The 16,078-nt window shown below is 34.4% G+C and overlaps 2 protein-coding genes across 2 annotated transcripts; one reads left to right on the top strand and one right to left on the bottom strand.

Annotated features, from left to right (window-relative positions):
* Nucleotides 1-2,616: 2,616 nt before the first annotated feature.
* Tsp_10875 (protein tyrosine kinase) lies at nt 2,617-8,803 on the top strand. The gene is made up of 7 exons (XM_003370218.1): nt 2,617-2,730; nt 2,809-3,000; nt 3,086-3,183; nt 3,238-3,615; nt 5,276-5,590; nt 6,287-7,216; nt 8,626-8,803. Exons 1-7 carry the CDS (start codon nt 2,617-2,619, stop codon nt 8,801-8,803), a joined length of 2,205 nt encoding a protein of 734 aa, XP_003370266.1.
* Nucleotides 8,804-9,145: 342 nt separating this feature from the next.
* Tsp_10874 (putative globin) lies at nt 9,146-9,825 on the bottom strand. Its single transcript, XM_003370217.1, has 2 exons — nt 9,263-9,825; nt 9,146-9,158 (listed from the first exon to the last, which is right to left on the bottom strand). The coding sequence occupies exons 1-2, from the start codon at nt 9,823-9,825 to the stop codon at nt 9,146-9,148; spliced, it is 576 nt and encodes a 191-aa protein (XP_003370265.1).
* Between the last annotated feature and the right edge of the window lie 6,253 nt (nt 9,826-16,078).

The following is a 16,078-nucleotide window of genomic DNA, read 5'->3' as shown; positions in this document are numbered from 1 at the left end:
AATGAATATTTCATTTTATATGATAAAAAGTAAGAATATGCAAATGAATGACGTTTGAAAAATAATATAAATAAATTACTGTAATTTGTTACCGGAAGGTACAAATTTTTTGAGTTGTACTTTTGCTTTGGTGTTACTGTGAAATTTTTGCGCGATGACTGTTCCATCACGTTGTATGGTTTGATTGCATTTGCTTCTTTGTTTCATGCTTATTAATCAAAAAGAAGATTATTTATAAGCGTTATTTGTTATCATTGTTTTACTTTCTTTATTTACACACTTAATTTGGTCTACTTTAACTGAGCTTCAAGTTTAAGTTTTTCATGCTTGTTTTCATAATGTCATATTTCAGTTTTTCATTTGTAAAATGTGAAATAATATTTGCGATAAATTATTTTTTTATATTGAATCACTGTTGTTGTCATTTGTCAAATTGCACTTGAAGAGTTGTTTTACAATTTGCAGTATCCATTTGCTAAATCACGGCACAATTACGCAAATATCTACCTCTTAATTAAGTTGACTTTGCAAAGCAGTGATTAAAAACATTGTTTTTCAGTAATTTTCCAATTAATTTTTTCAATTAATGTTTTTTGACCGTTGGTAAAGCTGAAATGAAATGATGACTCATTGGTTACTGTGCTTGTAGAAGAGAATTTAGAAAGTTTTGCTCTCAGATTATCAAATGTTTGCTCTGATATCGGGTATAACTAGTTGTGACAATTTTGTGCTCGTTCGAAGCATCACATCGCCAACGTTCGAGATGTGCATTGTGTATGCTTTGTCGTCGTTAACGGAAATGTTTTATTTGTCATTGTTGTGTTTTATTCAAACACTGAGAAGCCGTTTGCCGCAAGAATTTCCCCGATTCAAATGCACGCGACACTCCACTAACAGATGATGAGCTTTTCTATCAGAAGTAGGCATTTCCCGTTAGCTACTTAACAGCGTTACTCTTGTTAAATTGAATTCACCAGACGTCGACTGGTGATTGCTTAATGGTTGCTTGGCGAACTTTAAGATTCTTGCTCTTACGCTTTGTCCAATCGCTCTTTAGTGCTTCATTTAATTGTTTACTCAATTCTGAAACGTCAGTTATACTGAACACTTTTGATGTTGCACTTTGACGGCAATCATCAGGCGCCCGTGTGACCGAGCGTTGATTTGCGTTCGTCTGTGTTCAGTCGTACTGTAGCACTTTTCAACACTGACAGTGGATAATAATCGATCGCACTTTTGTAACCAGTGGAAAATATTAATTTTTATTTTATTTGTTTTTTTCTTAATTGCAGAAGATCGATTTGAGTGAAGATTTGTGTTGTTTTGTTCGTTGTTGGTTTGTTTTGTTAACCGAAAAGCCATGCGAGATCAAGTGAAGAAAAGCGGCGCACAAAGTATGTCGTTGTGCGATTTGCTCAAAGAGGCAGATCTCGGCAATTATTTGTCGGCCTTGCAGTTGCAATTGAAGGTAAAAATTTTCTGAAAAGCTTTCTTATTATGTTCATTATGAAAGATGAAAAAATATCATAATCAACAGGTTCTTCATGCGGAGCATTTGCGTTTTGTTACGGAAACAGATTTAGCCGACATCGGTATGTCCAAGCCTGAGCAAAGACGTTTGTTGAAAACGTTTCAAAAGCACTTTCCTGATTCATATCTCAGTAAATTGAGACAAGTAAATGTTTGCATATATTTATTTTTATTATATATTATTATTCATTTATATCTTATTATTTTAAGAAATTGTTGGGAAAAGTACTTCCAGTTCCAGTAGATGATGATTCACAAACGTTGCCAAAAGCACAACCGTCGGTGTCGTCACAAAAGACCGAACAGCATATCATTCCAGCTGAAAATATTCAATTGTGTCAAAATCTTGGCAGTGGAGAATTTGCTTCCGTATGGCGGGGTGTCTGGGCAATGTCCGGAAACGGCGGTGAAAAGGTAGCATTTTCTTTTTTTTTAATGCTTATGTTTTTTGATTGTAAATTGACTCATTATTGGAAATATTTTTGTTTACACAGAATATGTAAATTTTTTAATGTTTATATTACGCATATTTTTTTCTGTCGTGCAATTTATCATAGATTAGTTTTGTTGTATTCTATTTTAAAATTAGCATATTAATGATAAGCAAGTACTTTTGCCAAGTTCAAATACAAGAAGGTGGAGGTGTTGCGTTTTGAGAGCTGAACTTTGAAAACTCTCTTGAAAATGTTCACTTTATGAATTTCAGTTAAAAGCTTTTGAAGTTTGTAAGCATGATATATTGAGCAGTGATAAAACCGAAGTTTGCATTTTCTAATGACTGTTTCTGTAGTGAACTTCTACATTTACAGTAGCTGTTGAACTGTATGAAATATTATGAGAAATAAATAAATAAATAAATGTGTAGAACATGCGTATTTAGCTGATAATTCTGTTCTTACAGACGTTTATAATTTATCGGTAACGTTTGACTAACAGTTTTTGTTTTAATGCATTAGAATAAGCAAAAGTAATCTTTTCTTTTGTTCATCAGCATATAAAACGGGGGAAATTTTGTTGTGATGTTATTATCAACTTTGTGCTTCTGTACAGGTTCAAGTGGCTGTGAAGAAGATTTTGCCTGAGAAGATGCATTCCAATCCTTTGGATTTTCTTCAAGAAGCGGCAATAATGCATCGTGTTAATCATGAGCACATTGTACGTTTTTATGGCGTGGTGTTGAATCCAAAGTCGGTGATGCTGGTATTTTGATTTTAAAATTTTTTATGGAGATTTTGTCTGTATGCAGAATTGTTTACCTGTTTTTTGTTTAATTTTGAGGTAACGGAATTGGCACCGTTGAGATCATTGGTAGAATGTTTACGACAACCAGCATTTCGGCCTAGCTTTACGGTACCACGCTTGTGCGATTACATCGAACAAATTTGTGCTGGTATGGCATATTTGGAAGCAAATCGTTTGATACATCGTGATTTGGCTGCGAGAAATATTTTAGTATTCTCTCTGGAATTGGTAAAAAAAATATTTAATGCATATACATATATACATATTGGTTTCTTCGTATTTAATTTGATTATTATATTTTATTTTGTTGCAGGTGAAAGTAGCTGATTTTGGTTTGAGTCGAGCATTGGGAGCAGGAGAAGAATATTATCACAGCAACGTGAGCGTTAATTTGAAACTTCCTATTGCTTGGTATGAATTTGATTCTTACTTATAACATGTCATGAATTGAACATGAAGTTTCAGGTGTGCACCGGAATGTATCACCTACTTGAAGTTTACATCTGCCAGTGATGTATGGTCTTTTGGTGTGACGATGTGGGAACTGTTTACATACGGCTTTCAGCCTTGGGCAGGTCTTACTGGACAGCAAATACTCGACTGCGTGAACACCCCGAAGAGCCAACGTTTAGAAGCACCTGATGCTTGTCCAGTTGACCATTACAACTTGATGCTACAATGCTGGGAACATGAACCTTCTAAACGACCCAAATTTGCTGAATTGATTCAGTTGTTACCTGAAATAGAACCTGACCGTTTGCGTGCCATTACTGAAGTTGATGATGGGGAGCCGGATCATTTACAATACAAAGTTGATACTGTAATTACAGTGTTAAATAAAAGGTATGTTATTATTTTTTTAAATAACTTTTCATTTACTTGTATTATGTATGTAGACGAGTTTGCGATTGATATTTTGGTTTTTTGTATACAGAGAATTTTGGTTAAACAAAAATGTGAACTCTGCTTTTTCCCACATTTATTATAAGAATTATCTTTTTGCGAGCTTAGCGTATATTGAATTAGAATGTGTTACAGTACGTTTTCGTTTTATCATTTGTATTGGCAAGGTTAATATAATTACTAAATTGCGAGCGCTGTGAACTTATTTAATAGACAGTAGATATGATCATAAAGTGTTATGAAATAAATATTTATCCTTTCAGTGTAGGAAAACTTTTTTATAGAAATGAATTTTAAATTCTTTATCTATTTGTATTCGTTTTTATATTGAAAAGTTGGGTTAAATTTTACAAATTGAATGTCTCTATAAATGATTGATTTATAAATTATCATCCGAATGATGAATTTGTTTTGTTTTTTCACATTATTAATTACTGATTGCATATATATAGCGCAACTATTAATTAACAATACTGTTGACAATAGTATAAATATTTTCAAATTGACTGCTGACGCTTTTCTAACTAGACATAAACGTCGTGCAGTTTTCTACGATGTGCAGTTGAAAATTTTTTTCAATATTGTGAAGATTATAAAATTTGAAATGTAAGCTATGTAAGCTTTTTTATCAATACTGAATTTTGAATGCTTTTTGTTTTTTTTCTCTTAATTATATAAAATTATGGATGCTATTCTGTTTTTAATTGATCATACAAAGCGTCTTTTTCAACCTTGAAAGTGTCGTTGTCAGACATTCAGTTAGTTCGAAATATGCAATGTCAAAGGAAATTATTCATCTATCAGCGAAAAGCTTAGAGGTCATTCCCATGTGCTTATTTATTATTTTTATTTATCAATACATGTTGTTGTCATTTACGTTGTTGCCCCTAGCCTCTTTTTTCTGTAGCTAACTTGTCCCATGGTGAATTGCGAAAAGGTTGCATTTGTAAAAGGTTTTTTTCATATACTGTTTTTTTTATTTTCTAGCTATTAATGCTATGATTCATCAGGGCAGAATTTCGAATAATGGTTGATGAGAGTGATGTTTTAGTTAGAAGATGATAATCAATTGTCAGTTCCTTCATTATATATTCTTTTTGCTTTCTCTTTGTTTCGGTTTCCTTTAGCAAAAATTTGCTGTTGCTTTTAATTCCAAGGGCTTAAAAATGATAAGCAAGCAGCAATTGATCTGAATGATTGATTAATTTTGGGTTAATTGTTGAATGAATGACTAGTGAAAAAAATGTTGAAAAGCGAATTGCAATGTGCGAATGGAAATTGTTTATTATTATTATTATTCATCAGCTGAATCATAGGCGGCATACACACGTACATATGTGTAGGCTTATAGTGGAAGGATTGTATTGCTGCTGCATTGGGCGTGCAATTACCGTTTAGCACGACTGACCGTGAACAACTCAGCGCTTGGCTTATCGTATTATTCAGTTAATTCTCTGCCTAGCCCCTCTTTCTCACTCTGCCTACGTACACACGCATGTGCGTGTGTCTGCGTTTGACCTTTGGCCGCTTTTATATATTTCTCTCGTATTTTTTTATTTATTTTTTATTTGATTATATTTTTTTCTTTGTCTGCTTCCAGGCCGAGCGAATATCCGGACGGTTATTATTGGAAGGGAGTGTTGAATACGGGTCGAACTGGTCTCTTTTTGCCGGAAACGACCATTAGCCAATTGAACAGCGAGTGTCCCAGTTTAGCCGGCTCCAACGACAAAAGCATGTCCTGGTCGTCGTCATCATTGTCATCTTGCTTGCCAACTGGTGCCGTTCCAAGCGTGCTTGCCACTGGCAAAAGGAGAAACGTCGGTGGGAAACGTCATCAACGCAACGGTGGTGGTGGAATTCGTTGGCCAACAACAGCAGCTCTGCTGTCCAAAGCAGCACGCCTGAAAGAAAAGTAACCAAATGAACAACGGCTAGCACGTTTTGTTTTCTTTTTGATAATAATTTAATTTAATTTAATTTAATGTAATTTTACCAATTCCTTCAGGTCATCCGGGCGTGTATTGATTAGCGCACCGCAGAACGATCTCAGGCACACGGGACATATCGGTTCGGACGGCACGTATTTTGGTGACGTGGCCTTTTTGAATTCTTGTTCACTGCTCTCTTCTAGCCAAACATGTAAAAATTATCATATTTTATCTTATCTTATCATTTTTTATCTTATTTTATTTTAAAGTTATTTTGTCGTTGTTGTTGTGCTTTTAGCGAACGTTGTTAAAGAGAAAGAAGGATTGAATGAAATGCGTGGGAAAATTTGGCGATCCAACAATAATACGAATATTAGTAACAACGCCAATCGTCTGGGCTCTATATCTTCGGAGACGGCGTATTTGTTGAATTACGAAATGCCGGCAGGGGTAGTGGAACCTGCATCGGCAAATTTTGCAAGTGTTGTTGACAATGACGCGCCGTCACTTGTGGACGAAGTTTTCGAAGCCCTGCAAGAGGCGAATCTCGGCTTCAAGCTTGACGAAGACGACGACACTCTTTCCGAAGATCATCGTCAACTGGGGGTTGACTGTTCCAATGAAGAAGAAGAAGAAGAAGAATCCGACCATGAATTGGATCCGGACCAGTGTTCGTTCAGCGAAACCAGACGTCTACTGAACCAAGAAGAAGAAGAAGAGGATGAAGCTCCGATTGTCGGTTGTCGACCGTCGGTTCCGCCTCGTCAGCAGGATGTGGTTGCAGTGAAGCCGCTTTCTTATAACGATTCGAAAATGCTGGTCGATTTGACCAATTTGGCCGTCGAACTGGCCGACAAAGCCCTGCGAGTGGAGAACGAACGGCTGAAACAGATTGTCAGCGATGCCCAACAGCAGCAGCAGCAGCACTGGTCCTCAACAACCGCCGGCAGGGATAGCCCGAAATCGACTGACCAAAACTCCAACGGCTCCAGTCCGTCGAGTGCGAAAAAATGGCTCACCGACTCGTTGAGAAAACTGAGTCGTGAACGGGACAGCGTCGAAGGGGGGGATGTTCCGACGTTTTGTTCGAGGCTACCTCCTCAAGGTGAAGTGAAACTGAGCGCGGAATCGGAAAGTGCCTACAAGTCGATGGTGGAGTGTCTGGACGACAGTGACGGATTGATGAAAGTTTCGGCGGCAAGCTTGCGAAGCGAATCTGGCGAACCAACGACCGTGGGAAAGTGTGCCCAACAAGGCGAACATGGGCACCACCGGCTAGAACAAGAACCAGCAGCGGAAGAAGAAGAGGAGACGAATCCGTTGCGTTTGCTGCGCGACGGCGGTCCGCAGTTGTTGAAACGGTTGCGAAGCAATGGTCGTCCTGTTGGGAAAATTCCACTTGCTGCCCAGAGCTCAAACGACGACGATCGCAACCAAGCTTCTCCTCCGCCCGTGCCACCGAGACTTCTTCATCGCAGCGGTATCGGTGGAGGAAGTGGCCAATTACTGGTGGACGAGGACGGTGGGAAAAAACCCATTCCACCGCCAGTACCACCCAAGACCGTATCCTGCAGAGGAATTGTCCGTGCAATGCGTGACCAGTTGGAAAAGTGAGAGAAAAAGCGTCGAGTTTTTTTTACTATTCCCATAGAATTTATTTGAAGGAATCGAACAGAATTTACCGTTCCTTCGGTAGATGTGATGTCTCAGTCGGTAGTTGGGATGCCAAGCAAAGCTTCTTCTACAAAAAATAAGAAACTTTCTTTCACCATGGAATCAGTCGACAAATATGAACTGCTCAATTTTGTTTTATCTGCTCTACCAGCTGAACATCGTTCCATGAAATCGACTAACAACTGACATTCATATGCAACAAGCGGGTAAGTAAGTTTCTATATACATATATATATTTTGCATTCTTAAGTTATAGTAGTTCACTTTTTATTTTATTTATTCCCTAATTTCATTTCACATAATTTTTTAAAATGCTTGGTTTTTTTCTTTATTGAATGGCATTTCAATTTCTTTTCAACTGTATGCAGTCAGTTAACAAGCTAGTGCCATTTAACAAGCCTACCTTCCTGCCTGTGCTTGCGTGTGTGTATGTGTGTAGTATCTGCTAATGAAATTGCAGTAATTGAGAGAGTAATTCAGCTTATTGGCAGACAACTTAGGCGATACTTTTGTGCAGTAAACAAGATTGGTGCGTTTTATACTAACTGTGGTTGTCAGTTTAATGATAGTAGATCCGCTGTTTGAGATTCTTCTATTATTTTGCTGAAAAAATATGTGATTTTTTGTTAGAATGTTTACGAGAGATACCGATTCTTTGTTGGGTGTTGCTATTAGCAGAATCGTGTTCATTTAATAACTAGATGAGAGTTTTTGCTCAACAAATTCAGTTAAGTTCAATGCGTTAATGCTGGTTAAATGAAATTGCATCGAATTCGAATGGATTCAATGTTGTTGTAGTGTTTTGATTGAGGTTTATTCATTTTCTTATTGTTTAAAATTATTTAACAGCAAAGGTACTCTGCGCAATGATTCCTTTGAGATTTAACGTCAAATTTACATTAGAAAAATTTAACAGTTTCAAAAATTTAATAGTTTTGTGTGTGTGTGTGTGTGGGTGGGTGGGTGTGTGTCTGTGATTGGGTAAAATTTGTAATGATATTTCAAGTGTTTTGTGAATTTTTGAAGCTGTTAAGCGAATGATTGATTAGATGCTGAAGTTTTGTTTGAATTTTTTTATTGTTCAAGTGCTCGAGTTGTGATGGTGAAGCATATGCATCGAATGCGTTAGCAGATATTCAGTTCGTACACATTCTCACATAACTCTCTGTTGTCCAACTCTCAAATCCCTGAGGAGTGGTTTATTGGTATTCATGTTATCTAGCATTTATTTGCAAATAATCGGATTGATCCTGTGAACAGCTCTAACTTCTGCATAAAAGGGTTGCAAATGCGAATTCATTCAGTTGAATGATTTATTTGAATTTATATTTGGAAGTGATTCCAGTGTAAAGTGCAGTAACCATGGCAGAATTCCCACTAGAATTGGTTCGTTTAGCGATTTTGAAAGCAGAACTTTTGTTGTGCAGTTGAATTTGCATGATGATCTTTATTTTATTGTTCGACGAATTAGAATGTTTGTTCCCGTTTTCACTTCAACTCTGCCACTAACACTGACTAACTAACTGCATGTGCTGCTGTGCACGATTATTGCGACAATTATTTTATTATTATGTGCAGTTTAGACGACACAATCCAACTGTTGAAATTGCGACACTAAAGTTGATCATGACATACGATGATCGTCGTCGTTATTATTATCATCACTACTATTACCATCTGATTTTGCTGTCATTTGATCGCCTGTACTTCATCACTGAATATTTTTGCAGCTGTTGATGAATAAAGTTGTTGTGATATAAGTATATACATACATGCATATATGAACAAAGAAAAACAAGAGAAAAGGATATATGATTATTTATTTTTTTATAATCATCATCATTAATTATATGCATGACGGACCATCATTCAGACAATCTGAAAAATGATAATAAGAATATAATAAATTCAACAACATGCAGCATAATAATAATAATAGTAACAATAATAATAATGGTGAATAATAAAAAATGTGTAGCTACTTGACTCCAAAGTAGCCTTCTTCCATACGATGTACTACATAACGACTGAGTTTATCCCAAGCTTCTATAGCTGTTTCACACTCGGCTGGTGTTAAATTTGGCATTGCTTCGACTGCTCGACGCATTGCTACCCGTACGGCGATGACGAAGCCTTTCCAATGGGTTGGCGTGAAGCCTTTGAGCGCGAAACGACGGTGAGTTTCGCCCAATTTGTAAAGACGGTGGTGTAAATGCGAGTCGTCATCTTTCATACGACTTTCTGTCTTTTCCACTGCCATGCCCAGTATTTGCACGAATCTGAGCGCCTGAGTACGAAAACCTTTCGAAGATTCCCAACTTTGATTTTTCTTTTCACACTCCGTCACGTACGGGAAGAAAACCTTGAGTTCCGGAGCCAGTTGAAACACGCACGTGTAAATATCCGTACCGATGCGATATAGCCAGTCGAAGTCATCCTTTTTCCAAGTACGTGCTAGCAGTTCAACCTCTTCGTCGGTGAATTTGGAATTTTGTTCCCGATGGTTCACCTTAACGGGAAATATATGCAAAAATCCAGCGCACATTTAAGCAAAATCATCTTTATTTCTTCCCTCCACAGTGGAGGGAGGGAGAGAGATTGTAAAGCTTAGTTTAGGTTTGAAAAGTAAAAATAATGTGTGAAAGAAAAAAATTATTTCTTTTTTAAATTCAGATCGAAATGTTTCTTTCTCTGTTTTTTTGGTTTGCTCTCTAATTTCATTCAATATGTAATAATACCTTGTCAGCGAAATGTAAATGCTTACCGGCCTGTTCTTGGTAAAGTTCACCTTTTCTGCAAATCCTACGTCTTGTGAAAAAATGCGAGTACAGAAGAACATTCAGAACAATGGTTTATAAAACTGAGCGAACAGTAAGTAGTAGTTTGGCAGAATTTGATAAAATTGAAATGTTCAGTTATCACAGCAATTCATTTGCAATTGGATCGAATCTCGCGTGATGTTGAACACGTGTTTTGGGTAGATAACGCAGTTCGTTACGTAAAGAGCTTTAATTAATATTTATTTTTAACAAAACGCGTTGCACTGAAAATTGGATGAGCAGCTGTGATTCGATAAATTTCCCACTGCACACGCAGCTTGTGTAATTAAGTCGTTTATGGGCAAAAATGACACGCTTAGCCTTGCACAACCCCCACCCCATCTCCCTCTGTCTGCTTACTCACTCACTCACTCGCGCAGATGTTGTGATTTATAGAAACTGTTATTTTTACAAATGCAAGTTTTTTCTCAATTTTCAATAGCCATTTGGGAAAACTGTTTCAATTTGGAAACATTCTCCATCTCTTACCGAACACGCATTGTCATTATCCATCCAATTGAGGAGACGGTATGCGGTGGAGTTGATGAAAGTTGATTCGTTTGTAAAACGAGAGATCCAGCAGTTGAGGAGAAAGAGCTGTGAACAGTGAAGCAGCTGTGAAACGCGCGCATCAAATTACGTGTTATAGTTGTAACTCTGTTATATTATTGGAAAATTATCGACTTGCCAAATTGAGTTGCTAGTGTGGAAGCTTGCATTGAATAGGTGGAACGGTTTGTATTAGAGGAAATGAGGGAATCTACGCGAGTCAATAACACGATCAAATGAATGATTCTGATTGCTTTGATAGCGTCAAAAGTGGCGGTGTGGGTTTTCCATCAGAGAGTTAAGAAGCGAAACTTGAATCTATTTTAAACTCTGCCGATGATAAATCCACCGCTATAGTAGAAAGATTGAAGCTCATCACTGCTTATAGCTTTCCGCTTTGTATGAAAATAATTCCAAACAACACCAGATGAATATTGTCGCTGCATTCACAAATCAATAAACAAAAAAAATTTTTTTTAACTGAATTTTTCCCATGCTTTTTTGTACTGTTGTTAGTTATCGTTGCTCTTTTGGCTTTTAACAGTATCGATTTTCCTTTTTTATCTGTTTACAACAAGCAGTTTGTTTTTTTTGCATAATTCATTATTTGCTTTGAACTGAGAATTTTACACTAATTTACAATCTTGTAAATCATCCGCCTGTCAACAACTCTTCTTATAGCATGTGAAAACGAAGTAGATTTGAGAGAAAGTTGCGGAATACACTAATTTCATCACTAGTAGATGTACATTTATACACTACAAGGAAACAATAACTATGCATCATGATAATTAATTAAACTGCGCTCTGCTAGACGTTGAAATCGGTGCAAATATATTTTACATCAACCGTTGAAAAGGCATTTGACAAAAACTTACGCTTTCAATGAACTCGATGTAATTGTGGTAATTTTGCAAATTAGCAGCTGACAATTATTTCATATTGACTAATTTCACTAAAATTGACTGTGTATTTGTGTTCATTGTTATGAATGTTAACTCTATTGTGTAGAGATTAATGAGAGGGCAGCACTATTCTTCTTGCACCGCATAACAAACAAACAAAAGAAAAAACACTTAGTAAAATTTTTTGTCTGCGTGAAATTAATTTTTCAGCTATTACTTGCTTGTTATTACTTTTAATTATCTGCAAATATTGATGGGATGTATGCAGCAGCAGTCGACATTGCTAAAGTTATAATAATGATACCTGCTTTGTTGCTTTTCAGGGAGGCATGTATTTTGTCGTTGAAAAAAATCATTTCTTTTCCACCGCTTTGATCAGTTAGTTAAACGTGAGTTTCCAAACGAGAATTGTGAATTATTATTAGTTAATTATGAATGCTGTGAGTTTTGCGTTTTTTTTCTTACCTCGTGCGGCCGTTTTCTGAAACAGTGTAATGAATTGCATTTATTTAGATCAAAAGTATTTATTTAAATTTTCTCGGATGTCATTTAATATCACAATAGCTTTGCAGTAAAACTAAAATTCAAACATTTAATAGCACAATAGGCAATAAAATATGCATCAAAAATTCATAGCCGTATAAACAGTAGCTTCGTTAACTTTTCATTTAATTAACTGATTAATTAATTAGTGGCTGCGTGAAAAACAAAATTTTTTTGCATGATATCAGTAGAATTCATTTTATACATACATCTTAACGTCACTCATGGAAAAATAAATGCAGCAACTGAAGAAGCACTGGCGTTGAAAGTTGAATAAATATTTTTGCAAAATTTTAAGAATGTGAAAGTGGAAAATGTATTCAGCAATTTAAATTATTTATCACTTGTATTCTTAATGGAATTATTCCACTAGCAGCAGCTAGATTGGCTTTAAGGTGTGATAAGATAAAGTGAGAAAAGCTACAACATGATGAGCATTGTTGACACATTAAGTAGCTGATTGTGCTAGTAGCTTATTTAAATTAAAACAAATAAAATCAGAAGAGAATACAAGTGACTTCGACCATGTAATTTTGACGTTTACTTAATAATTTTACACTGTAATTAAGTTGTTGTGCTGCAGAAGCATTCAGTTAAATTGTATTTGTTGTCTGAATAAATATGGAATGGAAGAACAGTGAATGAGATTTGGAAAAAGTAACATTTATTTTATGTTTAAATTTATATTTTAATATATTTTCATTTAATAAACAATATTATAATGCAAATATTACACACAATATGCAAAACTTTTTGAATAATTATTACAAAAAGATAATTTTTTATTCTATGCATTAAATTAAAAGCTGTCTTCATTCTGGTTATTTTTATGATTTATTTTTGATGAAAGTTTCTAAAATAAACGTTAAAATTTAATTCCACTCATTACAAATACATTGGTTTTATGATTATGATAATTTTTAGCGCTATTTATCATACTCAGTTGGGTTCATATATTTAAAATAACAGATTTTTACCATCGAACTTCTTTTGCACTGCTTAAACTGACAAAATAGGGATGTTGAAGCAAAACAGTAAATCTACCACAGTGAAAACAACAAAAAATATTAATTGCATTTTAACAATAAATTTTTTTAATCGGTCTTTTGAAAATTCTCTTTTAAACAGCATGTGAATTTAATTAAGGAAATATTTATTTATTTACTAATTTATGGAGTCTTTTGTGTGATATGTCATTTTCGTCTCAAAAATGCCTGCTACATTTTAGTCGATTTGTCTGATCTATCTGATAGTCGATAATCTGATATTTTCATTCTAATGGATTATATTAAGCGTGAGATGTTAGCATTTTTCCAAGCTATGAAAATGAAAAATAATATATATATATATATATAGGATCAACTGCTGCTTGATGATTGATGAGGTAGAGAGGTTTGTGAATTTTGATTTGTAAACATGTATTATCAATAATAATATATAGAAATATTGTCTTACTGCATTGGATTTTGTGGGTATTCTTTCAACAGTGCATTCGTTTTTCTTATTAAAGAAATGAAATTTGAATGGAGACATCTTCTAAAGAAAGTTCTTTTCACCTTCAGCTGAACAGTGGTGGCGATCTGTGATGAATTATCAATTATCACATTTTGAAGCAAAAATTTACCCTTAGTTCATGTAATAATTAAGTAATGAAATATTACACCTTTTCTAATTTGAATAAAGAAAAACGAAATCTTATTATATTATGCAGTATTTTTATTACATATATATATATATATATATATATTCTATGAACGTACTGGATTTAAGAATTTTCAGTAAAATTATAAATAATAATTTCAAATAGCATTTCAACAGTTTATCAGTATATGTTTAAATACTAAGAAAAAATATTAATTTACCAACCTTGGAAGCAGCTTCAGCTCAAAAAGTCTATTTGTCAACTTTTGCAACAGTCAAATAATTCTGAAAACTTGAAAGTAGCGCAATAAAGCACAAGATTTTCTCACTCGGGAAAGCTGATCACATGATGAAAATCCTATTCATTTCTTGCGTTATATCCGTGTTTCTGCGCTTGTGTTATGCGTTCATGTCAGAATCAGATTCTTAAAACAGATGTGAAAACAAGTAAAGTAACCTGTCTATATTAAAATATTTCCTAAAATATGCAGTTTGATGACGTACGTTTCTATAGTTGCTCTACTGCAATATGTTACTTGACAACAGCCATTGAATTGAAATCTTCAAACAAATAAATAAGCTATTGATTTGAATAGAGACACACATTATAAGGAATGGCTTGACATTTGCGACAATTTATATTCATCATTTAGAATGCTAGCTTAAATGTGGTAAAATTTCGTGTCTGAAAAGGAGAGTAACTTCAGCGATAAATGTGTGAAATATATAATGACTGCCAAAGTGTTAAAAGTAAAATTATTAATAAACAAACAACTATATAATAATAATTATTGTTACTATTATAATTATTGTTGTTGTTGTTAGTCGCAGTAGTAGTAGTAGTAGCATTTAATATTTAGAAATAATTAACGTTGACATTTTTGAAAATGCGATATTTAAATACATGAACATATAAGAATTGAATATTGCTTTTCTTAATTTTAACATCTCAAAGTGTATCTCATTTAATTTCAGTAAATGTACGAACTTAATTACTACAAAATTTATACATAATACGTTTTTTTTGTATATTCATGGGAAATAAGCATGAACATGAAATAAACATTTAGGTGAATAATTGGTTATTCTTTTTCAATATAAAATTGTTATTTAAATAACACAGATGCTTTTGATGGTAATGTATTGTAAACAGCTTTCTGTGTGCATGAAATAGATTTCTCAAATTGTTTAATATCGGAAAATTGGAGAACTTTCAGAAATTGAAAACAATTTTTTGATAATACATATATGCACTATCAGTGTTTTCAACGTTGGAACTGTCATAAGTTGATCAGTGTGCAGAATTTGTTAACTAACTCGATAAACTATGTAGTAGAATCGAATTTTAAAAACTTACAAAACTATTGAAGACATTAATTTCAATTTAATTATATTGTTAAATGGAAAAGCAGCGTTTATTCACTGGCAAGTAATGTAGCTTACTATCATCGTTATTTCTTCATCTAATAAGAATGTTTCGTTGGCTTATAAGTGGTAAAATGTTAGTTGGCGTGTTTTAACAAATGGCCAAAATTTTTGACATTGTGAAAACAGCTAATGTTCAAGTTGTAACCGTGAAGCAAATGACAATGCATGCTTAATTTAACACGCTGTTGTTTGCATTAATATACATTTAACATACTATGGATCGATGAAATTTTTACAATGCTCACATCTATGATACGTAACTTATGACGATTTGGAATTTGCAGCAGCATTTTAAATTATTAATGCAAATGCATTTCCAGCGTACACATTTTCACCAATAACTTTCTGTTGTGAGTAACTGAAATTTACTTTTCCCTTTAAACTATGTTATGCATCAGTAAGCGTCGCATCAGAGGTCAATAATAGCATTTCAGGGTATGGAATGCACATGATTTATTGTGAGTGAATTTTTCTAGAGGTTTACGTTATTTCATTTTCCCCAAAGTCTGATAATTTTCAATACTACACCAGTGCTTACTTACTAATTGCGCAGAAGTACCACTTTTTTACTGGTTAAATAAAATCATCAAAGGGAAGAAATTGAAAAATTAACTAATGTTGCAAAATTTGGATAAATTAAATTTTGAAAAGCTTTTCAGAAAAAGTCTAATTTGCTTTACATTGTTCCAATGAAGCAAAGTTATCATCTGTTGCTAACCATCCGTAATTTGTTTTTGCTCTAACTTTAAATCTTATGAATGTTTCATTTACAAATCACCGACACTTGTTATCTCAACGGTTCAGTTTAGCTAATAAATGCACAGCAGCAAATTACCATTCGAACTGAGCTTTGCAATTGCCCTTGCCTTCACTCACGATTTTCACTCTTTTTTATAGCTTCGGTTTTCTAGTC

This window comes from Trichinella spiralis (genome assembly GCF_000181795.1).
Source record: "Trichinella spiralis strain ISS 195 chromosome Unknown Scfld1085, whole genome shotgun sequence".
Lineage (NCBI taxonomy): Eukaryota > Metazoa > Nematoda > Enoplea > Trichinellida > Trichinellidae > Trichinella > Trichinella spiralis.
Note: the sequence above shows the minus strand (reverse complement) of the source record. Positions and strands in the feature narration are given on the sequence as shown.

Coding starts and splice junctions, on each gene's coding strand:
- Tsp_10875 (XM_003370218.1), top strand. CDS start 2,617: ATGCATTCCAATCCTTTGGATTTTCTTCAAGAAGCGGCAATAATGCAT. Junction 2,731..2,808: donor ATCCAAAGTCGGTGATGCTG/GTATTTTGATTT, acceptor TTTAATTTTGAG/GTAACGGAATTGGCACCGTT. Junction 3,616..5,275: donor ATTACAGTGTTAAATAAAAG/GTATGTTATTAT, acceptor GTCTGCTTCCAG/GCCGAGCGAATATCCGGACG.
- Tsp_10874 (XM_003370217.1), bottom strand. CDS start 9,825: ATGTGCGCTGGATTTTTGCATATATTTCCCGTTAAGGTGAACCATCGG.